Genomic DNA, 15,397 nt, shown 5'->3' with positions numbered 1-15,397 from the left:
AGCATTTGAATTTTTACAACGGATTAGCCACCAAAACCAGGCTGCTACTGTCTGCTCATTTTTTTCTTTGGAATGAACTTAGTCAAGGAAAAAAGAAAGGAAGGAAGGAAGGGAGGGAGGGAGGCTCTGAGCGCCACTTTGGGGTTTCCTCTGGGGCAAGACGCAAACGCACAGCCTCCGCCGACAAAAAATCAAGTCGCCATTGCCACCAATTCGGGTGAGCGCGGAAGGCGGAGGGGGCGGAGTCAGCTCTTCCGCTTGCCGGCGTTATTTTGGGGCGCCACGCTCGGTCGCCGCCAATGCGAGCGTGACCATTTTGCGCTCAAAAGCCCAAAGGGGAAAACGCATCCGAACACCGACGGGGGTCGCCGAGTACCTGCGCGCTCTTCTTCCCAAAGGCGGACGGGCGGACGCGGCCGAAGTCCGTTTGCGGCTCCGCTGGCCAGGAAGGTGGCGGCTGCGCTTTCACGCCGTCTCTTTTTGCGCGCGCAAAAAGAGAAGTGAAGCTTTGCTGCGGGGAAGCCGAAAGCTTTGACAGCTTGTTCCTGGTTGTCAGCCGGCCCACTTCGCTCGCGCGTGTCGACGTGAAAAGTCGACACGCCCCTCGTTGAAATGACAACGAAGGCGAAAGGAGTCCCGTTGTCACCTGTGCGGCAACTCCACGCAACAGCGCGCGACATGGAACAATCGGCCGCGTTTTGAGAACGGAGCCGTCCCGTCCTCGCTCCGGAGTGACACCAAAACGCTGGAATGAAAGAATCGGCCTTGATCGAAAGGCGCGCCGGGACGTGGAATTGGCGCGCTCATCCCGGAGATCTCCAATGCGGTCGCCAGCTGGGAAAAAAATCTCTCCAAGCGGAGCGAGAGGAGAGATCTGCGCTTGGTTTGCATGAAGAGGCGTCTGTCCCACTTGCTTCGTCCTGAGAGTCGCCGGAAGTGGAAAGGAATCCCGTTCGAATGAGGCAAAAGGAACGCGCCGATATCGAAATGGCGCGACGGACGGCTGCGCCTCGCTCGCGGGTGTCCCAAATGCCGTCTGCGGCCGAGGAGTCGACGGTCCGCGCCGATAAAAGGCCAAATGCGGCGAGCGGGGAAAGGTGACGTCAGCGGTCCCGCGCCAAAGGCTGCGGCGGGCGTCCGCCGTCGGGGGCGCTCGCAAGCGCTTTGCCGACGCCCCCCGCCCGCCGCCGGCTCCCGGCTCTCCCGGCCGCCGCCGGAGGCTTCGTTGCCTCGAAAGAAGGCTTCCTTCTGCGCGCCAGCGATTGCTCATCGATGGGGAAAGATAGTCATCGCGCGATCGGTCGCCCCCCGAGTATCCGCTCGTCTCGAACGGCGAGCTCGGAGTTCACCACTCCTTGGATTCTTTCTTGCTCAGCACGCTCGCGCTCGGGCGGCAAAAGCGCATGAAAAAGAAAAAGACGAGCCCGCCGTGCTTTTGTCCCAAAAAGGACAACGCTCCGTCGGTTGAAGGACGTGCGCGCAGAGTGCCGGCGGCCGCTAGAGGGCGACAGGCGCGCGTACGCGCACGCGCCGCACCCATTTTCCAGCCACTTTCCACCGGTGGTGCCGGGGGCGGGGATGTCATAAGGACAACCGGCGTGACGCACCCCGCCGCGCTGGCACCGCCCGCGGAACATTCCGGCTAAGCGGCGGAGCGCGACCGGGGCGAGCCCACTTCCGGGCACGACGCGAGAACTCGATTGGTCACACGATGGCTCCACGCTAACGCTAACGGCTCCCGCTGGCGTTTGTCATTTGGATGGATTTCCCCCAAGGCCGGCGACTGGAAGTCGTCTTGCTGGTTTGGGCTTTCAACAAAGGCCGAGGGCGCCACGGGGGAGGGGTTTTCGAGGAAGTGTCAAACTCGGGGCGGGGTTTCAAACGTGGGTTGGGTAGGGCTTTAAACGAGGGTTCGGGTTTCACATGTTTTCCCCAACGTTCTTGTCAGAAGTTGGTGGGACATCAGCCTTTTTTTTTTTGTGCTCCTTCTTTTGGCACGGCATGTTGTTGTTTTCATTGAGTGGGCCGACGCGCGCCGGCAGGAATGTTGGCCACGGCTGAGCGCTCGCCGGCAGGAAGCGACTCGTCGATAACCTTTGACCTGCGCTCGGCCACCCCCCATGACGTCTGGAAGTCTCGCGCGAGTACGTGGTCGCGCGCGCGCGTGGGTCTGCGTGTGGCTGAACGCGGGGGAGGGGCGGCGGCCGCAGGTGCGGACGGGGGCGTTCTGTTATTGTCATCACGGCCTCGGCGGCGGCGCTTTGCCCCCGTGACCGTCACGCCGGCTCTCGGCCCGCGCGCGGTTCCCACCGAGGCCGAGGTCAAAGGTCGGCGGGAGGCAGATGCAAAGAGGAAGCCGGCGGGAATGAGGAGGAAGGAGGGCCAGGAGAAAAACAAAATCACAAGAAGCGGCAGCGCAGGAAGCAAAGTCGACTCGAGGCCCGGCGTGCGCTTGCCGTCGCTCTCCTTTTGACGCGAGCAAAACAACTCCAAAATTCGCGTCGTCAATCATAGTCATCATCATCAAAACGAAACCCAATGTGCCAAATGTTGGATTGCGAGCTTGCGGCTTGCCTCGTCAAACCATTCGGGCCAAACACAAAGCCCGGAGTGATTTCAAAGTCGTTTGTCTTGGATAGAGCGCCGCGCAGAGCAACCGGAAGCCGTCCAGGGAGCACCCGAGTCGCCGTCGGGCCTTCTCCAAAAAGCGCTCATGGGACATTGTCATTTTCCAGGAACGTTCTCGAGGCGAGCGAGTAAAAACGTTGCGCTTCGCGGAACCAAAGTGCCGTCGTCGCGAGAAATCACCAAGGTGATCCGTGTCTGCGGGTGAAGTCGCGTCATGACCGACTCGCGACGTAACTGACGCTCGTCGGCAACAATCGCAAGAATCCCAAGAAGGGGATCTCCGCTTGCCGATGCCCTTATTTGGCATGCGAGCATCCGGGCCGACTTGTGAGAGCGGTGAGCTCCGATGCTAACATGCTAACACTCGAGATGCTAATGTGAGGCCGGCAACGAAGCGGCTCGGGATGAAAAGTGTCACCGCGTGACCATTTCACATTCTCTGGGGAAAAAAAAGGGAAAAAAAGCCTAAAAGAAAAAAAACAAAACAAAACACCAAGGCCAAGACAAAGACCGGAAGCGTGGCAACAAAAGGAGATGAGCGTACACATTTGTCTGTTCGCATATGGAAGTCAAGAATCTCACACACACACACACACACACACACACACACACACACACACACACACACACACACACACACGTTTGACTGTGAGCAGACAAGCTGGGAAAAAGTTTGGGTGTGGGTTAAAGGTTGCAGAGGGTGACGAAGTGATGACAGCTGCTTGAGCATCTCTTTTATGGCTGTGTGTGTGTGTGTGTGTGCGTGTGTGTGTGTGTGTGTGTGTGAGTGTGTGTGTTCTCCTTTCATGTGCACTTCCTCCTCCTCACGTGTGAGATGTCCATCACGTCTTTACCGCGGAGCACAACATTCCCACGCTCAGAAGAAGAAGAAGAAGGCAGAGGAAAAGCAAAGAAAGGTCAAAGCGCCAACGACCGACTTTCGGCACGGCGAACGCCATCTCACCCGCGGCGCCGTTTCCAGAAAACGGCGCGGGCGCAAACCGAGCTGGCGGCAAAGCGCCTCCGCGGCCGCTGACCCAAAACGGCCCCGCCGCCAGCCGCCGGTCGACTCCGTCAACATTCGCAAAGCAGGAAGCCGTTTGTCAAAGGAAAGAGACACTCGCCCGCCACTTGAGCCAAGTTTGCTTTTCTCGTTTATTTAGGAAAATAGATGCGCATCGCATTTGTTAAATAGCAACTATGTACACGTCGCGGTTGGACAAATTAAATAAAACTCGACACGCATTGCGTGGTCTTAAATTAGCACGCACGCACGCACGCACACACGCGCACACACACACAGCGCAGTTTTTGGTATCAAAAGAGGAAGAAGATGACAAGGAGGATGACGAAGGCAAAGTAGCCGCAAAACAGTTTGGAAGGCGCGGGCACGAGCGCGCCGCTTTGTGGCGTTTGCCGCCGACTGTCCAGGTTGGCGAGATTCTCGTCATCCCGATGCGCCGGACGACAACAACGCCGATTGAAAAAAAGTGCAAAAGATGCGCAAACATTCAGTCTTTGGTGTCCTTCCTCTCGCGCTTTTTCTTTGCTTCGCGCCAAAGACAAAAAAAAAAACCAACCCCAAAAAAAAAAAAAAAACCTGATCACAATCATATGAATCATCATAGCAAGAAAATAACGCCGCAACGGATGTCCGCTTTCCGTGTCTGCCGAGCTGCAGCGATGAATAAAAAATTTTGAAAAAGGAAAAATATTCTTCCGTTCTGCGGGATTCCAAATAAAAATCCATTGATGGGCTGGAGGTCAAACCTGCGACAAATTGGGAAATAAAACAAAAACAAAAAACAAAAAGATGGCAGTGACTCACGTGATCCGAGTGTGTACGTGTGCACGTGTGCGTCGGTCCTTCGAAAACAGAAAGTCCCGGGAGCAAAAAAATAGGCCTACTTCTGCAACAATCACATTTGGATGACAATCTTTTGAAACAAACAAACAAAACGTGGCATTTTGTCCCTCCTTCCCAAAAAACGTGACGTTAGTTTTGCATCAAAACACAAAAAGAAAAGGAGGCCCAAAGTGTGACTCGAGCGCTCGCCCTTCGCGGCCTCCGTTTGGCGTTGGTGCGTGTGCGTGTGTTACCTCGGTGGCAAAGACGCAGCACTGCATCTGCTCCGGGATGCCGGAGACGGGCTGGGAGCCCACGACCGCCAGCAAACTCGCCGCCGCCGCCGCCGCCGCCTCGCGCTTCATCCTAAAGGACGCACACACAAACGGAGCACGCACACACAACACAGGCGAAGCGTTACACTGCGCAACGCCGACCGCTGACTATCAAGCGTATTCTTGCCGGCATACTCGGGGGGGGGGGGGGGGGTTGCTTCAGCGCGATCAGCCGATCGCAAAGGTCCACGTCCAAAAAAGGGAAAAAACTCAAATTGGAACCCTCCCCCCATCTTAAAAAATGCAGATGAATGGAAATATGCGTTTTCCATGATAACTGGAAAGGACACCCCCCCAAAAAAAGACGAATGAAAGGCCAATTGTTTTCAATTGTTGGGGGATCGCCGCCACCGAGCAGCTCAACATCGGCTCGACGGGCACGCGGGTGAATTTGTGCCGGCGGCGGAAACGGAAACTCTTTCTGCCGCCACAGCGTCCCGGCAAAAGCGGCGCCGCTTTTTCCGCCGGAGGGACCTTTTTGGGGTCAGCGGCATCAAGCGAGGGGCGGGCTTGCTTACCCGTCCAACTTGTCGTCGCCGCCGCTCGGTTCCTTGGCCAGGTTGTAGTCGAGGGCCATTTTGTTTCTGAAGACGCCCCCGCGGTCGCCTCCGCGCCGGGCCAGCGCCGCGTCCTTATTGGATACTTTGATGCGGCCCCCGGGCAGGAGGAGGCTCTCCTTAGCCGCCGATCGGTTGTTGACGGCCTCCAGGTCGTTCTTGACCGCCGCCGCCGCCAGCCGCCTGCCCCGTCGCAGTTGCCGCGCGACAAAGACGGCGCCGGCCGTCAGCAGGCTCAGGGTCACGCCGGCCAAGGCGCAGGCGGCGGCCAGCGCGGCGGGGAAGGCGTCGTCCCCGGTCGGCGGCGGCGGCGGCGGGGGTCCGGCCGCCTCCCCGCAGCGCTCCCCCATGAATCCCCGCGGGCACTGGCACACGGGCCCCGAGAAGTGGACGAAGCAGCGGCCGCCGTTGAGGCACGGGAAGCGGTCGCAGGGGCTGGAGCGCAAGGAGCAGTCCTTGCCGGCGAAGCCCAGCGCGCACGTGCACGTGAAGTCGGCCACGCCGTCGGCGCACGTGCCGGCGTTGCGGCAAGGGTTGCTGGCGCAGTCGTCCACGTTGGTCTCGCAGCGAGCGCCCTCGAAACCGGCGCGGCAGCGGCACGTCACCGCGCCCGAGTCCACGCACTCGCCACCTAAGTGGGAAAGCACACCCCCCCCCCAAAAAACAAAACACCTTAGCTTAGCACGGGAGTCTCCAGAACAATAGCTTCAACACACGTCGGCACGGCACGTTAGCCTTCGCAGACGCCATCGAAGCGTGTTAGTAGCGTTATGATGCTAGCCTGAATAAATATCATGTTGACTTAGCACATTAGCGTTCAGAAACACGCCTGTGCGGCACATTCGCTTGAGCTAACACCTTCAAACCATGAAGAAGTTTGCCTTGAAAACAAAGTAGAATATCGTCAAAAGCAACTGCCAAACAAATTGTCTTTGCCCTCTGACCTCCTCTCAAAGCATCTCGGGCTTCAAAAACCACCGTGAGCAACATGAGCTTGACTCCCTAACCTAAAGTCCCGCCTTCAAAGCACGTCTGTGGAGCACATTGCCCAACGCGAACATCTCCAAAACACGTAACGCACTCGTTTTCGCAAACATTTCTCAAAATGTCGATTGGGCACATTAGCCTTGACAAATCTCTTCAAAACACGTCCGCTTGTGCACATCCGCTTTCGCAAACACCTTCAAAACGTGCTGCCCCAACAAACAGCTTTCCCCAAAAATCGGCACCTCCACCTTCACCAACACATCTGCGTCGAACCGTAGCCTTCAGAAATGCCTTCAAAGCACGTGACGGTCACATGTTGTCAAACAATAGCTTGGAAAAAAATTTGAATCGAGCCCTTTCGGACACCTTCAAAACACACAGTGTCCTTCATAACCACACTCAAAACACAAACAAAATATCCGACATAAGCACAATAGCCTTGGAACACACCTTTAAACAAAAAAACAAAAAAACACATCAGCCTTCCAAAACACATTAGGGACACTTTGGCTTAGCACATCATCCTTCAAACGCACATTAGCTTAGCACAGTAGACTACAAAAGCAAATTAGAACCACATTAGCTTCGCAGATGAGGCTTTAAAACAACCCTAAGACACATGAGCTTAGCTCCTTTGCCTGAAAAGCAGCTTTAAAAACACATTCAAAACTTGTCCGGCTAGCACAGTAGCCGTAGCAAACCTGCTAAGATCCAAATGCGTCCCTTAAAATGTACCTTTCAAAACGTGCTAAATTTGCACAGCAGTCCTCAAAAACCCTTTCAAAACATGTTCGGTTCAAAAAACAAACAAACAAACAAACAAACAAACATGTCTTGAAAGCAGTGTAGCTTAGCACATTAGCTTCAAAAGTACCTTGAAAGCACGCTAGTTTAAGATGGCCAGCTTGAACATATCTAGAACACATGGTTAGCACATTAGCCTTGGGAAGAAAAAAAAAAACCTTCAAAAGCCATTAGCTTAGCATTTTAGCTTTCCAAAACAATTTTTAGGGTGCGTTTGGAGTGACGCTATACGAGCTTCACTCTGACTCATTGGTGACTCGGAATGCTGTTCTATTGTGCTGTTTGGTTATTCAGAGTGCCACAAAAAAAACAAACAAACAAAAAAAAAAAGAGTGCCCGAGTGCGCTTTCTCCAACGAGGGGACACAGAGTTGGCAGGCACTCTCGCCATCTAACGTCGCACAGAAGCACTCGCAGAACATCGGTGGATGCTACATTTGCAACAATTAGTCAATTAAGCCACAAAAAAAAAAAAAAAAATCCAATTTCTTGACAATTACAGCCATTGTTCAAGGTCAAATCGTCCAAATCCTCCGATTTCAGCCTCTCGACAGCAGGGGGAAAGGATTTTGTTGAATTTTTTGGGGCTTCCTGCCGGAACTTTATTGAATTATTTTTTTTTACTGGTGGGAATGACCTTCCATACGGTTCCATTTTTATTATTATTGTCCACAGAACATCTTCACATGCACAAGCGCTTCCATCGGCGGCAAACGTTTGGATTACCGACTTGGGAGTCATGTGCTCTGTGTGCTCATGAGTCCACGAGTTGTTTTATGGAGTTTTTGTGTACCGTATTTTCCGCACTAAAAGGCGCACTGGATTATGAGGGCGCACCTTCAATGAATGGCCTATTTTGTCATTGTTTTCAGATATTGCACGCACTGGACTATAAGGCGCATGTACAATGCATCCGCTAGATGGAACGACAGGTGCGTCTTTGTCCGTCTCCGTGCCTTCGCGTCTTCCGTCAGACTCGAGAGGCGTTCATGACCGCCTCCAAAAAAAACGATGACTTCAATGAAGCTACGATCATTGAAAATACAGTCATGCATCAAAACAGAAAATCACAAAATCAGAATCAGAATCAGCGGCCCATACTGTATTTTTACCTTTCCTATCTTGAAATTTCTTTCGCAACGAGAGGCAATATTTTCCTGTTAAGGCGTTTCGTCACTTGAAAATTTCGCATGAGGAGATGTTCGTAAATAGACGCTGTGTCATGTGTGGCCCTCTTAGACGCCAGTCATTAACTCTGGCAAAAGTATTAAATAAAATGTCGACGTAATTCATGAAAGGTTTTTTTTTTTTTTTTTTGGCTAGCATCCAAAATTAGCAACCGGACATCGATTCAGGATGACGGCCATGTATTATTTAGCAACGTCAGTTTGATTTTGAAGTTGGCCTTCACACCGCGTTGGCGTCTTGTTCGAGCAGGCGTGTTCAATTCCGGTCTCGGAGGGCCGCCGTCCCGCATGTTTTCCATCCCTCCCCGATTCAAATAAACGGGTTCGATATCGGGCTTCCGCCGAGCTCGCCGATGATCTGATCGTTTGAATCGGGCGCGCGCGGGAGAGATGGAAAAGGCGCAGGGGAGCGGCTCGCCCCTTTGTCGGAGTCATTCGCGGCATGAACAACTTTTGGCGCGACTCACTTGTTTTCCCAACGGTGCGCAACAAATGCACCGGTCGGTCCCGCAGGCAGAAAGAAAAATTCCGAGAGCACTTTTTTCCCCTTTAAATGAAGGTCCTCCAATGACTGGAGCACTCGTTTCACCCTTCGTGTCATTCGTCAAAAACTCTTTCACAAATGACTTGACGCGTTAGCTTCGGGCAGGGGTGGTCAAAAACCTGTCCTATTTTTCGGCATTAAAAATCGAGTCGTTTGAAAAACACATTCACTGAACGTAAGCGTGTTCGTTTAGGGCATCTTTAAAACACACGTTGGGACCATTTCATTTCAAAGCATCTTTCTTTCCTCGTTAACACAAAGTTTGCCGACATAATAGCTGAGCGCCTTAGCCTCCCAAAACAATCGCGATACTACTTTCATCGTTCAAATCCCCCTTTGGTTGTTCCTGGTAGCAGTGAGTAGCTGAGCGCCTGACGCGCTCCAATGACTGGCTTTTTGGGGGGAAAAAAACAATACAAGAAAAAGTGGTCGAAGTTGTCGACAGGAAACAATGAGAATCGTCCGAACAAACAAAGCCAGATGGCAACGGCCATGATGGCGAGCTGCGATTGGAGACCGCTGAGCGCCAACAACTTGCGGCGACGCAGGTCACGGGCCACCGTCGGTTCAAGGAGGCCTGCTTTTTGTTTTTATTTGTTGGGATTTTTGAAATACTTTTTTGGGAAAGGGAGACTGATAGGATGCTACGGGGGCAGCGTGCACAAACACAAAAATTGACCATATTAGTAATCTGCACACAGCCACACAAATGTTTGGGTTTTGTCCCCCCCCCCACCTCCCTACTTTCCTCGCGATCGACAACTTGGGACCAGTCCGCAAGCTACGATCGATGTATTGGGCGCCCCTGCTCTAAACGATGCATCCATGATCAAAGTAGCCGTCGATGACTTTGATCATTATTTAGTTGTCAAAAAATCAATTCATCGTGGCAGTACAAAATCAAGTCATCTCAATCCAGATTGATTATTTGTTTTTTCTTAAACAGATGAATTGAAAAATGCGGCTGGATAGCGATGACTTTATTATGTGCAACCGCTGGACAAAAGAAAATGAGGAAATTCAACTCCGCTTTTTTTTTTGGGGGGGGGGGGTTGTTTTCTTTTTTTTTACCACTGTGCTTTCATTTTGGAGGCTAGCAAATATGTTTCGCCGATGCAAAATCGGAAGTGGGAGTGTGTCGAATATTGACGATCTCATCACATATTTTGTTTTATTTGCAGCAGCTTCCTTGTTTGTCAGCTACAAAGCTGGCAAAACACATCAGCGTAGCAAGTCAGCATTGAAAAAAAAGACACGTTATGTTCGGCGCTTCACGAAGGCAGGAAAAGAAAACGCATTGGCTATTTGATAGATATCAATCTCGATCGCTATTGAGATTGATATCAATCTAGATCGATATCTATCCATTTTCCAATGGGCTTTATCCTCTCAAGGGTCGCGGGAAGTGCTGGAGCCTCTCCCACCCGTCTTGGGGCGTTAGGTGGGGGACACCCTGAACCGGTTGCAGGGCAACAACCATCTGCGCTCACACTCCTTTACTTGGGGGGGGTCGACCGGTTAGCACGTCTCTCACCAAAGGGACCCGTTTCCCCGGAAACATCCCCCGACCATCATCCTCGGCTCCGGGAGAGCAAAAGTGTGGCCTCGCGCGAGGGGCGGAGCCAAGTCGCGTCGCGCAAGCTCCAACGAGGTGTCAACTCGCCGATAAAGGATGCCGCGTCCTCCGCGTCTGCTCCGAAGGCGCCTTCGCTTCAACTCCAACTGCTTCCGTTGGAGCGTTGGAAGCATGACAGAGCGAGAAACAAGACACCCGGGCGTCAGCCGAAGGAATGACATGAAATCGATGGCGAGCGGCCATCGTCCAGATCACCGAAAAGATGGAACAACAAGGGGATCCAGGTTGGAAGAGCAGAGACTTGACGAGGAAGAGTCGACCCCGACTTTGAAGGCTTTGGTACCCGCGGACACACACGGGACTGCAACATTTTGCACACGGTACTTTTTTGCGCCCCTTGCGGTGAGTTGAGCATCTCCGGGTCAAGTGGCTGCTTTGCACCTTGTTGAAATCTTTCCCACTTCTCAAGGCCACAGTCTGCTGAAATGTTTTGCACGGAATAATGCAAAGAAACGCGCTTTGCGACTCACTCCCTCGGAAAATCGGCTTTCAAGGCGTGGAAACAAGCGTCACGTTTTTTTTCCTTGCCAGATTCTTGCGGGGACTCACCGGAAGAGCATCCGGAGAAGGAGAAGGAGAAGGAGAAGGAGGCCGGCCGAGCTCCGGCAACCGGAACGGCTCGTCCCGACTGCGGCAGATAAGCAAGCGAGAGTGCCGAGGCCCGACGGCATTCCTGCCAAGTGGCGAAAGGAGCTCAAGAAGGCAACCCGATGCCTGAACGTGGGGGATGCCGGCCCACGCTCGGCCCCAATGATTTCAGGAAAAGAGCGCGTTGCGGTTTTCCCGGCAAATCGGACCCTTTCGCTCGGGAGTTTCCGCTTCATACGCTCCATTGACGTCGCACGTTTCCGGACATCCCCGGCGCAGCTTCTTCAGTGGGATTTCTGACCGGACGTCACCGGCAAGAGCAAAAGAAAAGAGCCCAGATTCAAACGGCCCAAGCTTGCGTCAACGGCGAACCCGCTCGACCGCCCGGACACGGCGACGTCCCGTCCTTGCCCGGCCGGCAGCGGCGGCCAATTCGTCCGTCATTCGTCCTTCGCCGGGGGCCGGCCGGCCGGCCGGCCGGTCCGTCGTCACCGCGCCGCCGTGATTTCAGGCCGGTCCAGCCTGTCGCTCGTCGGTGCGTCACGCGGTGATTTGAAGCGCCCTTCTGTCATCGCTAAATGATGCGAATCTCAAGACACGAGGGCCATGTCAACTTCTGGTGCATTTTCCACCAAAGTCGCTGCGCGGTCCTCTCTTTTTCTGTCTTGTCAAATTTTTGATTGCCCCCCGCACGCACCTCGTGAGGAGAAGCGCTTCAGACAAGGGATCGGGTCTTTTCCGGTTCATTTTCAGGCTTTTAAGACATCCGAAGCAGGGCTGCCGAGAATAATGCGGGGTTTCCACCAGCCCGCTTTCCGCGCCGCGAGGCTCAGGCTCACTTATTGACAACAACAACTTTGATGCGACGTGTCACGGAGAAAGGCTCCAAAAAGATTGCGCACAAAGTCCAAATGTTGCCATTGACTTTGGCATGAGATGGCCTTGGCGTCACATTCAAAGTCGGATAGATCTCTCTCTCTCTCTCTCTCTCTCTCTGCTCTCAAACAATGAAAATATTTCATCGCGATCAAATGTATAATTTCATAGTTAACTCAGAATTAGCCGTAATTAATCACAGATTTTTATCTATTCTAAATTTCCTTTGATTTCTTTTTCTCCAATTTTTCCCATTTTAATGCTCTCATCAACATGGAATCGTGCGTCAGTTTGTTTTTTTTTTGTGCAAAATGCAAATATTGACTGAAACAACAATTTCCACTTTGAATTTTACATGAACATTTTCCACTTGGAGCAGTTATTCAAACTTGGAGCACATTTGATTATTTTAGAGCAACGTAACATCCGTGATGTGGTTCTGCATTAATCTCGCGATAAAGAAAAATTAATCGAGTTCAAATTGTTTTCAATTAATGCTGATAATAACGCGTTAAACTGACAGCACGAATATAGATTACATATATAATATACAGAGAGAGAGAGAGGGAGAGAGAGAGATATGCACACGCACACACACACACACACGCACAGTGCACAGGTTGTGGGTTCAATCCCCGCTGCGGCCTCCCTGTGTGGGTTTTCTTCAGGTACTCCAGTTTCCTCCCACATTGCAAAAAAAACCCCCCAGGTACTCCAGTTTCCTCCCACATTGCAAAAAAAAAACCCACATGCACGGCAGGCTGATTGAACACTCTAAATTGTCCCGAGGTGTGAGTGAGTGTGCGGATGGTGGTTCGTCTCTGTTCAGGGTGTCCCCCGCCTACTGCCCGATGACGGCTGGGATAGGCTCCAGCACCCCCCGTTACCCTTGTGAGGGAAAAGCGGATCGGAAAATGAATGAATGAATGGATATAGATGGATATATTGCTCTCTCTCTCTCTCTCGCTCTCTCTATCGATCAATAGATAGATGGATATAGATCTAGATATATATATACAGTATATATATATATAGAGAGAGAGAGAGAGATATAATTTTTTTTTTTTTAATTTACTCCATTTGTTTTTACCAGATCTCCCCGCCCCCCACTTGTTTTTTTGTTGTTGTTGTCATTTGAATGAGCCAGGGCCTGCAAAATGTGGAGGTCCACTGTGTCGGGACTGACTACTTCATGACTGAATGAAAGTCGAGGGATGAAAGCAGAAACAAATATGAAAAAAAAAAAAAAAGTCAATCATGAAAGTAAAGTGCATCCCAATAATCAAAGTAGAGCGAATGAAAACTGGCGGCGGCGGCGGCGGCTCTTCTTATTTGTTCTTTGTCAAGCGGGAACGTTTAGCAGATTGGACGATAAGAAGCCGAGCGCACCCGTGGGGAGATAGCGATCGGCGAACGCCAGCATTTCATGCTCTTGTTTGGGTCGCTGCCGCCGCCGCCGCCGCCACTGTCTTTTCTTCTGTCCAAAACCGACTGGTGTCAGGCAACCAGCAGCTGACGTGACGGCCGACCGATCCGCCCTTTGCCTCCGTCTTCCTGACCGTCGTGTGCCGACATGTCATTGTCGGCCAAGTGGCACCGTACTAGATCTTGACTTTTATTTGAGCCGGCGCGTCGTTTTGTTTTGGGGGTTTTTCCAGTGTCGGAGCTCGCGTCTGGGGGGGGCGCTCCCAAAGAACAGGGAGTACCCGCGTTAACTGAAGGAAAAAAAAAAAGAATCACAGCGTTCCCCCCCCACCCCAAGAAAAAAGACGTAAGGGGGCTGTCATTTCCTTTGCCGACAGCCTGTTGACAAAATGTGGCGCTTAAGGTTGGGGAGCTCGTCGCAGCAAGAAAAAAAAAAAACGGAGAATCTCCACGGACAGAAATATTTACTCTTCCCCGAGTCGAGCTACATGCCAAAGCGAAGCGTTTGGATGGCGTATGCGCGCTCCCAAACCCCCCAAACAAGATCATGCTGTTTGATTGCAAACGGAAGCGAGAGCGGCAACAACACGTGGAAAAAGATCAAAAAGAGTGCACCAGGCTCCCATTTTCCATGAGACTGTTTGGACACAAATGTTCAAGTACGTCTTGGGCCAGCAGTTTCATCACGCAGTCTTTCATTTTTTTTTTTGGGGGGTGGGGTGGGGCGAACAATAATTATTGCCTCGCCGTGATTTCGGTTCAGAATTCGACAGTGGCTTTTTAATGGCGCGCCGTTAAAAAAACGTCCATTTTTTTAATGAGCTTTAATCCGCCCCCGGGTCCAAAATGTCACGTGCGCCCGCACCCAAAATACGGCACGCTGGAAGTACGTCGGTCGGCGCGGTTTGCGCTGGGCAGAGTTGAGAGCCGAGCACGTGAGGCCGACGACGAGCCGCGCAGGGGCTGGACGCGAGCCTTGGCCGCGTGGCGTTTTGCCCCGGAGCCGCTGATTGGTCACCCTCCTCCCCCGAGCGCTTTTGGCCTCGTTCGACCTTTTGTGCGGTCGATTGCGGTGCAAATTCGGCCGTGGCCTCAAACAAACATAGAAAAGCATGCCGGCGGCGCAAGGGCAAGGACGGCACGAGTTCAGCCGGCGGCGCTCTTCTCCAAAATCGGCCGTGGCGGACCGTGACTTGATGAAGACGCCAGAGGCTCCGCGTTGCTCTCTGCCTTCCTTTTTCTTTCTTTCAACTTGACGCGGGACAGCAAACATTCAGTCGTGATTTGGGTCAAATGAAGGGAACGGGCCGCTTTTTATTTGATTCCAAACGGGCAATCCGGTCTGCGCCTATCGTACCGCCGCCATCGCATATCGGCCACTCGCTCGACCCGCTCCCTGTTTGTCGGTCGACCGTTTGTCTTCATCCAAACGGCGAAGCGCGCCTTCCTTGCCGCAAGCCAACAATCGGCTCGAGGGCGAGCGTTTTCCACGGCGCCACATAGACAATTTCACGTCCGGACTTAAAAACCGGGGCCGATCGCCTGATTTCCGCCATTCCGGAAGTCAAATGTGTTTCCTTTTCACGCAATCGCCGCTAGCTTGCGGGCGCGTGCAAAGTTACGACGGGATAGCTTGATTTCAAAAGAAATGAAGTCAAGAGCATTGCGATCTCTTTCTTCTTGGGAATGCGTCGCCGCGCTGTCGGCTCGGCATTGGCGGACAGCTCAACACGGACCGGACTCGGGAGCAAAACGCAAAAATGCAATCGGGCCCTCTGGAATGCACACTCGCGTCGTGACGGACGCCAACAAGACTCGCCGGCGTCTTTTTTTCGCCGTCCCGCAACGACAACAACTCTGAGAGCTAATGTTAGCCTAGCTCGGGCTCGGGCTCGGGCTCGTTACCGTTAGCGCAGGGATGGCTGCTGCAGCGGTTGGCCTTCATCTCGCAGTTGGAGCCGGCGTAGCCGGGCGGGCATCGGCAG

General features: G+C 52.7%; 1 protein-coding gene across 1 annotated transcript in view; it reads right to left on the bottom strand.

The window, feature by feature from the left end:
• Positions 1 to 3,764: 3,764 nt before the first annotated feature.
• The window catches only part of dlc (deltaC), a 23,175-nt gene continuing 11,542 nt past the window's right edge, over positions 3,765 to 15,397 (bottom strand). Inside the window, exons 7-10 of the mRNA XM_019867963.1 lie at positions 15,318 to 15,397; positions 5,328 to 5,997; positions 4,729 to 4,840; positions 3,765 to 4,398 (exon numbers count right to left, since the gene is read on the bottom strand). The exon at positions 15,318 to 15,397 is cut by the window's right edge and continues 170 nt beyond it. Of these exons, the coding sequence (XP_019723522.1) occupies positions 4,393 to 4,398; positions 4,729 to 4,840; positions 5,328 to 5,997; positions 15,318 to 15,397 (868 nt within the window). The 3' untranslated portion in view covers positions 3,765 to 4,392. The remainder of the gene's footprint in view (positions 4,399 to 4,728; positions 4,841 to 5,327; positions 5,998 to 15,317) is intronic.

The sequence above is a fragment of the Hippocampus comes genome, unplaced genomic scaffold (assembly GCF_001891065.2).
Source record: "Hippocampus comes isolate QL1 unplaced genomic scaffold, H_comes_QL1_v1.1 scaffold49, whole genome shotgun sequence".
Classification (NCBI taxonomy): Eukaryota; Metazoa; Chordata; class Actinopteri; order Syngnathiformes; family Syngnathidae; genus Hippocampus; species Hippocampus comes.
The sequence above is the reverse complement of the archived record's forward strand: the minus strand, read 5'-3'. Positions and strand labels throughout refer to the sequence as shown.